Source organism: Aedes aegypti, chromosome 3 (assembly GCF_002204515.2).
Source record: "Aedes aegypti strain LVP_AGWG chromosome 3, AaegL5.0 Primary Assembly, whole genome shotgun sequence".
Lineage (NCBI taxonomy): Eukaryota > Metazoa > Arthropoda > Insecta > Diptera > Culicidae > Aedes > Aedes aegypti.
Window position 1 is genome coordinate 153,286,453 of NC_035109.1, and position 14,617 is coordinate 153,301,069.

A 14,617-nucleotide genomic window follows, 5' to 3' on the forward strand; every position below is an offset into this window, starting at 1 on the left:
TTCTGACCTTTCAAGATTATTTCTGATAGAGGTTATTATGGGCAAGTGATCACTACCATGGGGGTCATCAATCACCTTCCACATGCAATCGAATGATAGTGAACTTGAACCCAAAGATAGGTCAATGCGGCTTTCTTTGCCGTCGGATGAAATACGTGTCGCTTCACCTGTGTTCAAAATGTTCAAGTTGAAATCGTCGCATAAGTCATAGAAAATAGCCGCTCTATAATCGTCATAAGATTCGCCCCATCCAGTACCATGTGAGTTCATATCACCCAGTATTAAAACTGGAGATGAGAGCATGGAGACTGCATTCCAAAGAAGACGGCGGTTTATTGAAACTCTTGGAGGAATGTAAACAGAAGCTACGCAAAGATCTTTACCCTTTACGTTTATTTGGCAAGCAACGATTTCTATGCCTGGATGAGTCGGGATGGGGATTCTGTAGAATGAATGGCACTTTTTGATCCCTAAAAGCACACCCCCGTAATTATCATCTCGATCCTGGCGTATAATGTTAAAGTCGTAGAAGTTAAGATCATCTTCAGAAGAAAGCCATGTTTCACAGAGTGCAAATATATCACAATCGGAATTGTGAAGCAAAAACTTAAATGTGTCTAATTTAGGTTTTAGACTATGACAGTTCCACTGTAGCACAGTTATCATATCTTGTACCTCACTTGATGAATTAGCCATCGAAAGATATGATCGAAGCAAGGAGGGGCCACGAAATAGTTAATTCCCTGAGATACTCTTCTATTGCGGGGAGAAAAAGGTCGAGTATGCCTCTGAATGAGTCTGAAACTCCGAGAGCATTACATATGCGATCCACAAGGGCCGTAAAAGTTAACAGTCCTCGCTTAGCCCGGGGGGTTTTCGAGGAAGAGCGAGGGACTTCAGTAGCTTTTTTCTTGCTATCTTGTCTAGAGCTTCTTTTCGAAGTGTATTTAGTCGGTGGAGGCGGGGGCGGCAGATCTTTGCTGCAACACGGAACGGAAGCATCAAAGACCTGTTTCTTCGGGATTTTTAAATTTGCCCCACCTCCTTTGGGATTAGGCAAACTTCTGAGGGAAGATTTCAATACCTTACGGCGCAGTCCCGGAGAAGATGGAGACTTTCTTTTACCGGGTGCGTGTACCTCCGAAGAATCTCCCCCATCGGTTTCGTCGTCGTTCGCTTCATCGGAAGACAACTCTTGAAAAGAGTTACCAACTGGGATGGCTGATGAAGACTCTTCTGCGGATTTTTTTAAAGATTTTACCATTTCCGCATATGTCTTCTTGGAGCGCTTCACAATGGAGCGACTCTCATTTCGAATGCGCCTTTTGTATGCCGGGCACTTCTGCAAGTCATGAAGATCCTCACGACAGTAGCTGCATTTTACAGCTTCCTGTGTGCAAGCATCTTCCAAGTGAGCTTGGTTGCATTTGCCACAACGGGGCTTGTTGTCGCAAAAGCTAGCACTATGACCAAGCTGTTTGCAGTTGGTACAATTAAATACCTTCGGCACGTATAGGCGCACTGGGTAAAAAACACTATCGATGCAAACAAATTTCGGGAGAACGGAACCAGGAAAAGTTACACGAAACGAGGCTGACGGCGAAAACACTTTCTTATTTCCTTCCATGGAAACTGATTGCAATTGTTTACAATCCAGTATAGCCACATCAGGAATGGACCGGTTCTCAAAAATGCCTTTGCCAGTCTTAATGTCTTCACATGTCAGACTCGCGTCGATAATTTTCCCTTCCACCTCGACCTCTCTGGCGGGTATGTAGATAAAGTACTCCACAGTAAAAGCCTCATGCTGAGCAATCTCATTCGCTGCTTTGTAACTAGGTGCAGTTACACGCAGCTTGGATTGCTTCACTTGGTGAATAACGGTCCCAGGATATTTACGCGTCAGCTCTCTAGAGATCGAGAGCACATTCAAAATCTTATTTTTGCGCCGGAAATAGACAACCCAAGGCCCAGCCGAAGACGGTTGATAAAACCGCGTTCGAGCAACGAGATCTTTAGGAGGCGTATCGCCTCCATCCGATTCGTCCATTGGGAAAAGAATTCAACCGTAACCAAATAATAAAAAAAAAATAATAATAAAAAAAAAAAAAAACAAAAAAATGCAGAAAAAAAAAAAAAAAAAAAACCTATCAGTGGACTATTTTGTACACACCTCCCCTAAATAGGCAGAATAAATTAAAAAAAAAAAAATCGAGAAAAAAAAAAACTTAACCAATCTGTGGGCTATTTTGTACCCAACTCCCCTATACGGCCGAAATTGCACCGGGAGAGAGACAGAGGAGAAACAACAAACAACCTTGAACTCAACACTGTTTGTTCGGAGATGCGAAAGCAATTCAATAGGTGTGGAGTAGGTATACAAATTGATACTTATCCGTTCCCGTTCGATGACCGCTGCTGGTCTGCTACACTGATGTATGCGGGGAACCAATCACCGGGGGATGATGGTGATAATATCAATCAAAAGGTGGCACGATACCAGTTGACCTTTGCCAATCTGGTTCGCTTCCTTCACGGTGCGCGGTCTATAGCACTACAGAAGTAAACTGCACTGGTAAAAACCCACTCGGGCGGTGGGAGAAAAAACCAAAAAAAAAAACTACCGTCTGCCAAAGACTGAACTGTCTTGTTCAAGCGCACAGCAAGGAATGGTCCATATACAATTTCATATCGTCAGCGTAAACAAGCTTGTATCCATCGCCCAGAGCTGAAGCAGCATCGTTAAAAAACAGTACGAACAGCAACGGCCCAAGGTTGCTACCTTGCGGAACGCCGGATTTGTTCGTGAACGGTGGTGATACGCAGCTATCAATCTTCACCCGCAATTCCCGTTCCGTGAGGTACGACTCCAGCCAAGAGACGAGCTGATTAGAAGTTCCAAGCCGAGATAGTTTGCGCAGGAGTATCATGTGGTCAATTTTATCGAACGCAGCCTTCAAATCGGTGTAAATTACATCGACTTGCGCTTTATTCTCCATACTCATAATACACTTTGACGTGAAGTTCAGCATATTTGTTGTAACTGAACGGCCGGGCATGAATCCGTGTTGATCCTTGGATATGTAGCATATGGTTGCATCAAGCATAACTCCACATACTATGGTTTCGAACAGTTTCGAGACAGCAGATAGGCTCGTAATACCACGGTAGTTGCTAACGTTATGACGGTCACCACGCTTGAAAACGGGCGTCATATACGATTGTTTCCAGATCCGAGGAAATTTTGCTTGTTGGAATGAACGATTGAAGATATCACTTAACGGTTGTGCTAAAGCTGCAATGCAGCGGCAAATAACGACTGCAGGTAAACCATCAGGACCCGGAACAAACGACTTCTTTATCTTTTTCGCAGCCTGTGAAACCATTTCTGGAGTTATCATGAACGTTCTTATGACAGCTAAATCACAAGGAACATCACGTATGGCTTCTTCTATTTCCAAATTTGTTGCTGAACTTGCCACGAAAATTGACTCAAAGTGCCTTGCAAACAACTTGCTTGATTCTATCGCAGAAGCAGCCGTCGCTTCATTCAAATATACATTGGCTGGTATCACTGAATCTTTACGTTTAGAATTCACGAAGCGCCAAAAATCACGTGGATTCCTTCTTAAACTCGATTGTACGCGCAAAACGTAAGACTTGTAAAGAGTGACATTCAAGAGTCGGTACGCATTACTGGCTTGATGGAAATTCCGCTTATTGAATGATGTTCGATGACGACGCACTTTCCGTTGACAGGCATTGCGTACACGTTTTAGCTCCCTCAAACGACTCGTGCTCCACGGAGGTGAAACTGCTGGCCGACTTCGAGGGACATTCGAGGCAAACCAGTCATTCAGAATGGAACAAAAAGATTCTGCCATTTCATCAACATCAACGGTGGTTACAATGACATTCCAATCAATTGTTGACAAATATGCCAAAAGAGCATCGAAATCAATCATACGGAAGTTAAGCGGTCGTTCATTTCCAGTGCGCATCTGCGCAACGTCATGCACCATGCGGGATGGTAGAGAGATCTCCAGCGGGGGGTGGTGAGAAACAACGGGAAGCAATGGCATGGAACAAGAATTTACTTCCGCTTCACAATCCGACAGGCAAAAAACCAAATCAAGAATGCGATCAAGTGAATTCCGGACGAGATTCTTTTGACCAAGGCACAGAAAATTCATACCATCCAGAAGAGTGCTACTGGACAATGGGAGTTGAGAACCGTCGCATTGAATGACGCTATCAACGAAACACCAGCGCATACGTGGTTGGTTATAATCACCACATATGAGGACAGCATCACCAGTCGTGCATTTCGCACAGAGTTCCTCCATTGCGGAAACATGTCCGTTGATCACGTTTACGTCATTGCTTTTGTCCGGTGGAACATATATTACGCACATCATAATCTTCCTACCTTTGATCATCGCAGATACACATATTTGCTCCAAATTTTGTCCACTTTCAGTGTGAACAACACGGCTGCTATATCGTTGTGCTACAGCAATCAAAACACCACCAAAGCGGGACTTGCTACTATTGGCAGGGCTTCGATCACACCGAAAAACATTGAAGCCTGCACCAAATAGCTGTTGTGAGGTGATGCAGTTGTCCAGTCCAGTTTCGGTCATCATGATAACGTCAAAGTTGCAATCGGTGGCTGTTAGTAACAGGCTGTCAATTTTCGTCCTCAGCCCACGCACATTTTGGTAGTAGATCCAGATATCGTTGGCATTGTCACGACTGAAAGTGATGGACGATGAGGGGAGGTGATTGCTCGAATTGGATTCGTACTTGCCTGCATCTACGGGTTGGAAGACCCCTTCACCAGTATCGAACACAGAACCGGGATGACTGTTGGTCGCTGGCAGGATTGGCTCGACTGTGACGATCGGCTCAGGGGCTTCCATGAAGCTAGCAGGCGTGCATCCCAGTGGTGAATGACGTGAAAGTAATCGATCGGTTGAAGATGATGAATGACGGTGAGCAGAGAACTGATGTTGATTCGAACAAGAACTTTTCTGTTTTCCTTTGCTGAAAGTGATGAATGTTGACGGGAGTGATGTGTTCTTAATACAATCGTACTTGCCTGCATTAACGGGTTGGAAGACCCCCTCTCCCTTCTCATACACAGGACCGGGATGACTGCTGGTCGCTGGCAGGAATGGCTCGACTGTGACGAGTGGATTGGGAGTTTCCGTAAGGCTAGCAGGCATGCATCCCGGTGATGAATTACGCACAGATGATTCGATGTTTGAAGACGAAGAGATATTACGGCGACAAGAGTCCAAACGACGCACATGTGAATGTATAGAACCTCCTGAAGTAACTGTCATACGATTGTGTTTGAATGAAGAGTACTCGCCTGTTGCAACATTGTGGAAGACCCCATCACCACACCCAGGGCCGGGACGACTGATGAGCGCAGGCTGGATTGGCAGGACTGTGCTGGGGGACGAAGGGGCTTCCAAAATACTTGAATTATTGCATCCCGAATTGTCGAAATTTAGCTCAGGTCCATGATGGGCGTGATTGGTGATGATGAAGCTTGCGGTTGTAATAACGGTGTAGCTAGTTTTTTGGGCAGTAATTTCCGAAATTTTGGGGCTCCGAAAAACTCGAACTCACGAAATAGTAGTCCTTGTGGCCATGTTTCAGGATCCAAAGCTTTATTTTTAAGAGACGGGTCGAGTCCTACTTTGAAAGAAACAAAGGATAATGTGCTGATATCCTTGTCTCTCGGTACGAGTTTCACCACAGTAGGATCGCTAGTTAAATCGAGGTTGGCTTTTATCATGGCTGATACGGCTTCGACAGTCACATCTGGACGAATTTTCGATAGGTAAAGCCAGAATTTTTCATCCACTTCCTCATTGAAAATGGGAACAGATATAACATCATCCTGCGTTTTTTTGCTACCAGTGCGGCAGTTTCCACTGGCGCGTACGACTGATTCAGTCTCTCTACGGCGTTTAGCGCTTCTACGCTGATCGATCGCAGGCCAATCAACATTAGTTGCTGGGGGAAACGATACTGTGGGCTTCGAATTTAAGTGTTTTATTTCAGTCCGCAACTCGGTGATCGCAGACGTGAGCATGCTAAGGGGCGATTTTTCGTCAGCATTGCACGAGATTGTGCGAAAATGAGAATTTTCAAACAACTCAGCACATCTATCACACATCCAAAACAGATTTTTTTTATGGGTTGTAAAATACGACTGCATGGCTCGAGTGACGCTTGTACATCCATTCATATGGAAAGAGCCACCGCAATAGCCACGACATACCACAACATCCATACCAGTGATCGGTTCCATGCATGTTCCACACTGTGTTGCCATGATGTAGCGCCTGAATGTAGCCTCCAAGTTTGCGTCCAAGGCTTACGTTGATAAAAGCACAGGAGATTATTTGCATGCAAGTAGCGATTCTGATTTATTCCAGCAGAGGTCGCTTCAGTCGAAAAAATAAAACGACGTAGCAGGCTTTTGTAGCGGGTGACGTGGTAGAGAAAAACAATTCACTCTAGCTAATTGATATTATTTCACTACGACACGACACTAAACATCAACTTATGTATCGAAACGATCACAATGTCAATCTTTTAACACGAGAACGCAAAACGATGATTTTACGATTATGAAAACACACAAAAACGAGAAAAAAATCACGACCGTAAGCAGTTTGCATAACATACATCAAAAGCAGTGATGCCAATTATTAATTAATATGTCGTATTATTACAAGGTACTCAAATATGTATCTCCAGTTTATGTTTATACACAAATGTTTGCATTACAACCAATATTTTTGTAATAATAGCCTTTTTTATTCCATTAGATCAAAAAAAACTATTTGGTCAAATTTCACTAGAAAATCGAATTTTCAATTTGACAGTTATTTCCAACGGGGTGATATCAGGTATCCAAGATAGTTTATAGATTACCATTATCAAGCGATTTGGGACGTGTTTGAGGTTTTGTCCGACCTTTGTATGAAGGTCCGCCACTGTGGGACGTCTATCCTATGAAGGAAGATGTCAAAAAGTTTGTATGCGCTAATTGGGCTTTGTAGCCGTGCGGTTGGTGTCACCGGTACCCGTTCAAATCTGTCCAATTTAAAGATAAATACTCGAAATAGTTTCTATGCTAATCCCATGTAACAATTTGTTGCTGCTTAAACGTTTCTCTAACTAATTCAAATCAGCCTTTGTTTGAACAAAAGCTGTGCAAAGCATATACACCCGATTATTCAGCTCCTAAACATCTAATTTTGGCGATTTTATCCAGCTTTCAGCTTAGTTAAGTGCTTTAAAAGGCTGAATTAAGGTTGAATATGCACTTATACAAAACTGTGCCTGTTGTAGGTAAATCTATTTTTAGAACAAAAAGCAATCATACAAAGCTTAACAATCACTTAACCATCTTTTATTCAGCAATAAATCAAAACGTAATCAAAAATATTTCTGTATTCACAGTATCGATGATATTAAACTGCGTTACTAAATTCCAATGTTCATAAGTGCTCCTGCTGAAATTGAAGTTTTGTGATGAATAATTATGTATTTTTAAGACTTACCATCTGCTCCAATAGAGATAGTTAATAATTTACAAGAAGCAAAGGCATAACCTTAACTTTTGTCTAAATGAACTAAGGTTGCGATGCTAGAACTACACCAATCACTTGTATGAGCAGCTGTCAAAATGTTGTTTTGGTTTTCATAGTACGTGTGATTGTTATTTTCTATGAAACATTAGAAAGTAAAAATTAGGCAAAATTCTGAATTAACGTGTCCATGATAGCACAACTGCTGATTCATTTGATTTTTCGAAAATAATTGGTGAATGTAAAAGTGAAAACCATTTGATTCTACTATTCCCCTAAAAAGGAACAACAGGAGTTTTCCCCCAAGTAGGAACGCGGAAGTTTTCTTGTTAAGGCGCCAGTTCGCACATCTTATGGACTCGTAAGTATGGAGTTCGTGATACAAAATTTCAACATATTTTTATTCATGAAATGGTTTGAGTTGTAGTCAGAAATTTGGGGTGAGTTGATTTTTCATATCCAAAAGTATTTTGCTATATCGCAACAATGTCTATTGCTAGTGAGTGATGATGAATACAATGAGTGTTAGAACTTTTATGTTGGTGCACATTCAGTAATTTAGTGCATCATAGAAAATATGTTTCATGCTTAAATTTGATGGCTGTACAGTTTGGTTGAATGCAGTATTTATCAGCCCATTAGATACGTATAAAGGTTAATAATCAGCTACCATGTTGTTCAGCTATGTACACCATTAACCAACTATTTTCCAGCTTGTTGTTCTTGTTGTTCAGCATCCAATGTTACTTGGGATGTTGTCGCAGTAAATTTACTTTGCTTCCCTTTTTTTCCTATGGGTGGACGATGGAATTGTTTCAAATTGAAACACGTAAAATCATCAGATAATGTACCTACTTCTAGTCACATGTTCCTTCTGATTTTGATTTTTTTTAAACTGAACAGTTGAACCAAATGCTTGATTCAATGTTCAAATATCACTGAAGTAGGGACTGAAGTAGTCCAAGTTGGTGTAAAATTTACTAATAAAATTGTTATTGGATTACGTTTATCTAATGAACCAAATATTTTGAATTGGAATACTTGTTCTTTGAATGGTAAAGATGACAAGCTGATTAATTTTCTAACAGCTAATAACATATGGCAGTTATTACTAAATCTTATTTGAAACCTGGATCCAAACTCAAAAGGGATTCGAACTTTTTTGTTTATCGTTATAATTGACTGGATGGAGCATGTGGAACCACTGTACGTAAGGAAAATCGATTACCGCCGTCAACTTACTAATCCTTTTTATCGAACAAGAGCGACCATCCAGTCGCTTGTCTCGCCAACAAATCGTTAGCTAATTGTGCAAAGTGGTCGGTACTAGCCTAGCCGTTACCTTATGATAGAAGAACGGCTTCGTCAGTGCGATGTACCGCTCCAGAGCCATGACAAACGCGACACAGCCGGAACTGATCCCGAACACGCGCCAAATCACCCGGAAGATGCAGAAGTGGTGCATGTTAGCTTCGACGATTTCCTGCGGTAGGTATCGATGCAAGTACATCTGGACGAACATGCCCGTCAGTCCAATTAGGTCGTTTGTGAGTAAACATCTGAAAGAAGCAGAATGAAACGAACGGAAATAGATGCGGATTATTGAAGTTGTAGACAGCTACAGTACGGATTAGGCCGGACCAATTATTAGGGTGGTTTGAATCTCAAATCTGAAAATTCTATCTACCACAACTTTCTTGCAATCTTAATGATAAAACTAGAGTTCTGTCAAATTTGTCAGGCATTTCAGTGGTAATTTAGAGGTGGCCCAAAGATGATATATGTAGGTTTGTTTGGAAATAACTATGGAGAAATTTAGAAACATACGCTGTACAAACTTAGCATATCGAAGTCTAAGCTTGTTTGTCAAACCTTTGAGTAGAAAGATGCTAAAGAGAATAGAACGATCCGTCGTATAGGAGATGAGATATTGATATTTTTTCTGGACTTTTTTAGTACCATATAGGGAAAATCGATGTAATGAGTTGTTGTACCGTAAGGACGCCATTCACCGCTCATGCTCCATTCACCGCTCATTGAATTATTTTGAAAAATCTGAACAAATTTTCGCAATAAAAGTCATCAACATGCATTAGTATACCAGAATGGATTGTATCAGAATGAAATTCATATGATTTAATATTATATAGTATTTATAGAAAATAATTTTAGGCTGTTTAAGGCGGTAAACATGAGTTGAACAATGATTTACTATGGTAGATCGAAAAATGCTTGTTAGCTGCCACGCTTTAATATGTTGTTGTACTATAGTACAAAGATACCAACCAGCTAATGAAAGTAAATTAATTCCAAATAGTTGTGTATATAGAGCCTCATACTTAGGATGAGCGGTGAATGGCGCCCTACACATGTATCATTGGCATACATGTTATTCGGTACCATTAAACGTTGTTCACATATCAACTTCTTTCCTACAAAAACAAATGTTTTATCTTGCGTCTAGCGCAAAAAGTTGCAAAAAAGATCGAAAAACCGATTTTTGACAGAATTTAATGTGTTGAAATGCTGTTAAATGAGCGGTGAATGGCGTCCTTACGGTACTGTATTTTAGCATCAACGAGGATATTTGAATCACCCTAGCCCATCATACAGTTAATGGAGGAGATTATTTCGGACGCGCATAATTGACGAATAATGGTTTGGGAATTTCTCTGGCGCTGTCCCTTCACGTCTTTTTGTTGCGCGACAGACAAACATCCCCTTGTGATGGAAATTTGTCAGTCTAAGCACGCAATAAATCGAAATAGGCAAGGTACCTATTCATGGGAAAAGTTTTACGGCGAAATAAACAACATTGTTTATGGAATGATTCGACAGATATATTGGATGTAGGAGGCTAGCTGCATTTCATCTTTTGTGACGTTTTACGCGACATAATGAAATATATTTTTGTTACTCTGGTACGTCCGATGCTCACGCAGAATGTAAAAATCTATGGATGTCAAGCGAATCTCTTATAGTAGTCCAGTCCCTTAAGTACGGTAGAAAGCATGACACACCCTCTATCAATTGTAGACTGTAAAATAAAATCATTCGCACCGAATTTCATTGAAGCAGAACTACAATCACTGTAATTTCAGCAATTCCTTATTAGCTTCACAATTAAGAGTTATTCTAAGCTAAATTCTTAAGTTTATTACTTCGTCAAAATTCCACTTAGAGTAATTTAGGTTACCTGATTTCATGTTTGTTGAATCACAACTGAAACAGGATATTTGTATTAATGCGATTTTATTTAATTCTTTAAAAAGAAAAAAAAATCTGCACACCTGAGAAATTTGGAGTCTCGAGATACTGATGACAAATTGTTTTTTGTTTTGTTGAAGGAATTCAAACTAAGAATTATAAAATGTTTGCACCCGTTTAAAAAATATATGAAAAATAATTCAGGTTAGGACAATTGATCAACTGACTAGTGAAAACGACGCATAGTGCACGAACCACAGCAGTGTTTACATTACCAAAGGCGATGTTACGTAAAAGATTATCTATCTATATAAATAAAAATGGAGTGTTGTTTGTATGTCACGAAATGGCTTACAAACGGATCAACGCATTTGAATGATAATTTCTCCGTTTTGTTCCTCAAAGGTTCCGACGTGTTTGTATGTATAAAAATCCTAGGATATTCACCGGAAAAGTAGGGAAAATGAGAGTGAACGAAACTGTCATTTTGTATGGGATGATCCACAGCGATTTTCAACAGCCTACTTGATGGCAAGACGAAGTTTGCCGGTACCACTAGTGTGCTATAAAAAGAGCCAAAGCCAGAGAATTGAAAGGTTACTTAAAATCCCAGGACGTGCTTTCAATTTTCAAATGGCAACAATTTGGAGACAACACAGCATTAAAAAGCATCAAACTTTAAAGTTAATGCGATAAGTTGATCGTACAATCCTTAAGTGGGACATCCCCCTGAACTCTTCCCTCTTTTCTGGGTAACGCAAAAAGCGTGAACACGAGGTTTTTTTTTCGAATTCCAGTTGTTTATCTTAGATATTCTTATCTCAAAACGCTGTGATCAGAGTGGATTTTTGACCAAAATGTTGGATTTGCCTTTTGAGGATCTGGCCACAATGGAACCGGTACCGGTAGTTCCGGATTACGGTTCCTTGAGGTTAGGGGCGCAGGAAGTGGGTAGGACATGTACTACGCACGAAATCACCTGGGTAGGGCAGTCAAAGGATTGTCCTACCCACGATTCAACAAAACAAAACACTAGATCAGCAGAAACACGATCATTGTATTGTATGCCTAATAAAGTATGACATGGTTTGTACATGACCCCCAAAAGTTCCGACTCGTGAGAAGAATAATTGAAAATATCTGTAATGAAAATCACAAAAAATAACTGTAAAAATCAATAAATGGTTTCTTAAATGTATTGGCCGAAGATGTATTAAATACTCTTGTATATGTTCTGGGAAAAATTGCCGTGAGTATTCCTGGAAGTAAATTTGAGAAATTTCTGGAACGTTCATAGATAATTATCAGAAGATTATTGAAGAATCTTTGAATGAAGTAATGGGTTAATCTATTTCATTTATTTAGTTAACATCTACACAGATAACACTGAAACAACAATTTCACGCCACAATACTCGGTTCGTGGCCGCATCTCTCCATCCTCGGTTCTGCCCCACGCTCGCCAAATCGATACGCACTTGATCCGCCCACCTAGCTCGCTGCGCTCCACGCCTTCTTGTACCAACCGGATCCGACGCGAACACCATCTTTGCAGGGTTGCTGTCCGGCATTCTTGCAACATGCCCTGCCCATCGTATTCTTCCAGCTTTGGCCACCTTCTGGATACTGGGTTCGCCGTAGAGTTGGGCGAGCTCGTGGTTCATCCTTCGCCGCCACACACCGTTCTCGTGCACACCGTCGAAGATCGTCCTAAGCACCCGACGTTCGAAGACTCCAAGTGCTTGCAGGTCCTCCTCGAGCATCGTCCACGTTTCATGCCCGTAGATGACTACCGGCCTTATGAGCGTTTTGTACATGGTACATTTGGTGCGGGCGTGAATCTTTTTCGACCGCAGCTTCTTCTGGAGGCCATAGTAGGCCCGACTTCCACTGATGATGCGCCTCCGTATTTCACGGCTAACGTTATTGTCAGCCGTCAGCAAGGATCCAAGGTAGACGAACTCGTCGACCACCTCGAAAGTATCCCCGTCTATCGTAACACTGCTACCTAGGCGAGCCCTGTCGCGCTCGGCCCCACCAGCTAGCATGTACTTTGTCTTGGCCGCATTCACCACCAGTCCAACTTTTGCTGCCTCGCGTTTCAGGCGGGTGTACAGGTCTGCCACCTTTTCAAATGTTCGGCCGACGATGTCCATATCATCCGCGAAGCAAACAAATTGACTGGATCTCGTAAAAATCGTACCCCGGCTGTTAAGCCCGGCTCTCCGCATAACACCTTCTAGCGCAATGTTGAACAACAGGCACGAAAGTCCATCACCTTGTCGTAGTCCCCGGTGGGATCCAAACGAACTGGAGTGTTCGCCTGAAACCTTCACACAATTTTGCACACCTTCCATCGTCGCTCTTATCAGTCTCGTGAGCTTCCCGGGAAAGCTGTTTTCGTCCATGATTTTCCATAGCTCTACGCGGTCGATACTGTCGTATGCCGCCTTGAAATCGATGAAAAGGTGATGCGTTGGGACCTGGTTTTCACGGCATTTTTGGAGGATTTGCCGTACAGTAAAGATCTGGTCCGTTGTCGATCGGCCGTCAACGAAGTCGGCTTGATAACTTCCCACGAACTCGTTTACTACAGGTGACAGACGACGGAAGATGATCTGGGATAATACTTTGTAGGCCGCATTTAGAATGGTGATCGCTCGGAAGTTCTCACAATCTAACTTGTCGCCTTTCTTGTAGATGGGGCATATTACCCCTTCCTTCCACTCCTCCGGTAGCTGTTCTGTTTCCCAGATTGTGCCTATCAGCTGATGCAGACATATGGCCAGCCTCTCCGGACCCATCTTTATGAGTTCAGCTCCGATACCATCCTTACCAGCAGCTTTATTGTTCTTGAGCTGGTGAATGGCATCCTTAACCTCCCTCAAAGTGGGGGCTGGTTGGTTTCCATCTTCCGCAGTACTGACGAAGGCATTTCCTCCGTTGTCCCGTCCTTCATTGCCTGTGCTCTCAGCACCATTCAGGTGCTCGTCGAAGTGCTGCTTCCACCTTTCGATCACCTCACGCTCGTCCGTCAGAATGCTCCCATCCTTATCCCTGCACATCTCGGCTCGCGGCACGAAGCCGTTGCGGGATGCGTTGAGCTTCTGATAGAACCTACGCGTTTCCTGAGACCGGCACAGCTGTTCCATCTCCTCGCACTCCGTCTCCTCCAGGCGGCGTTTTTTCTCCCGAAAGAGGCGGGTCTGCTGTTGCCGTTTCCGTTTATAGCGTTCCACGTTCTGCCGGGTCCCTTGCTGCAGCATGACCGCCCGCGCTGCATTCTTCTCCTCCAAAACCTCCTGGCACTCCTCGTCGAACCAATCGTTCCGTCGACTCCGTCCCACGTACCCGATGTTGCTCTCAGCTGCATCGTTGATGGCTGCTTTTACTCTTCTCCAGCAGTCCTCAAGAGGGGCTTCGTCCAGCTCACCCTCTTCCGGTAATGCAGCCTCGAGGTGCTGCGCGTATGCCGCTGCGACATCCGGTTGCTTGAGCCGCTCTAGGTCATACCAGGGCGGCCGTCGGTACCGTACGTTGTTAACGACGGAGAGTTTTGGGCGCAGTTTGACCATCACCAGATAGTGGTCAGAGTCGATGTTAGCGCCACGATAGGTCCTGACGTCGATAATGTCGGAGAAGTGCCGACCATCAATCAGAACGTGGTCGATTTGCGATTCTGTCTGCTGTGGTGATCTCCAGGTGTATCGGTATGGAAGGCTGTGCTGGAAGTAGGTGCTACGAATGGCCATATTCTTGGAGGCGGCGAAATCAATTAGTCGTAGGCCGTTTTCG

The 14,617-nt window shown here is 42.8% G+C and overlaps 1 protein-coding gene across 2 annotated transcripts in view; it reads right to left on the reverse strand.

The window, feature by feature from the left end:
• Window positions 1-14,617, reverse strand: part of LOC5577951 (prostaglandin E2 receptor EP4 subtype) — a 73,987-nt gene that overhangs the window by 18,969 nt on the left and 40,401 nt on the right. For both annotated transcript variants that reach the window (XM_021850231.1, XM_021850232.1), the window contains exon 2: window positions 8,959-9,175. In XM_021850231.1, coding sequence (XP_021705923.1) covers window positions 8,959-9,175 — 217 coding nt within the window. The remainder of the gene's footprint in view (window positions 1-8,958; window positions 9,176-14,617) is intronic.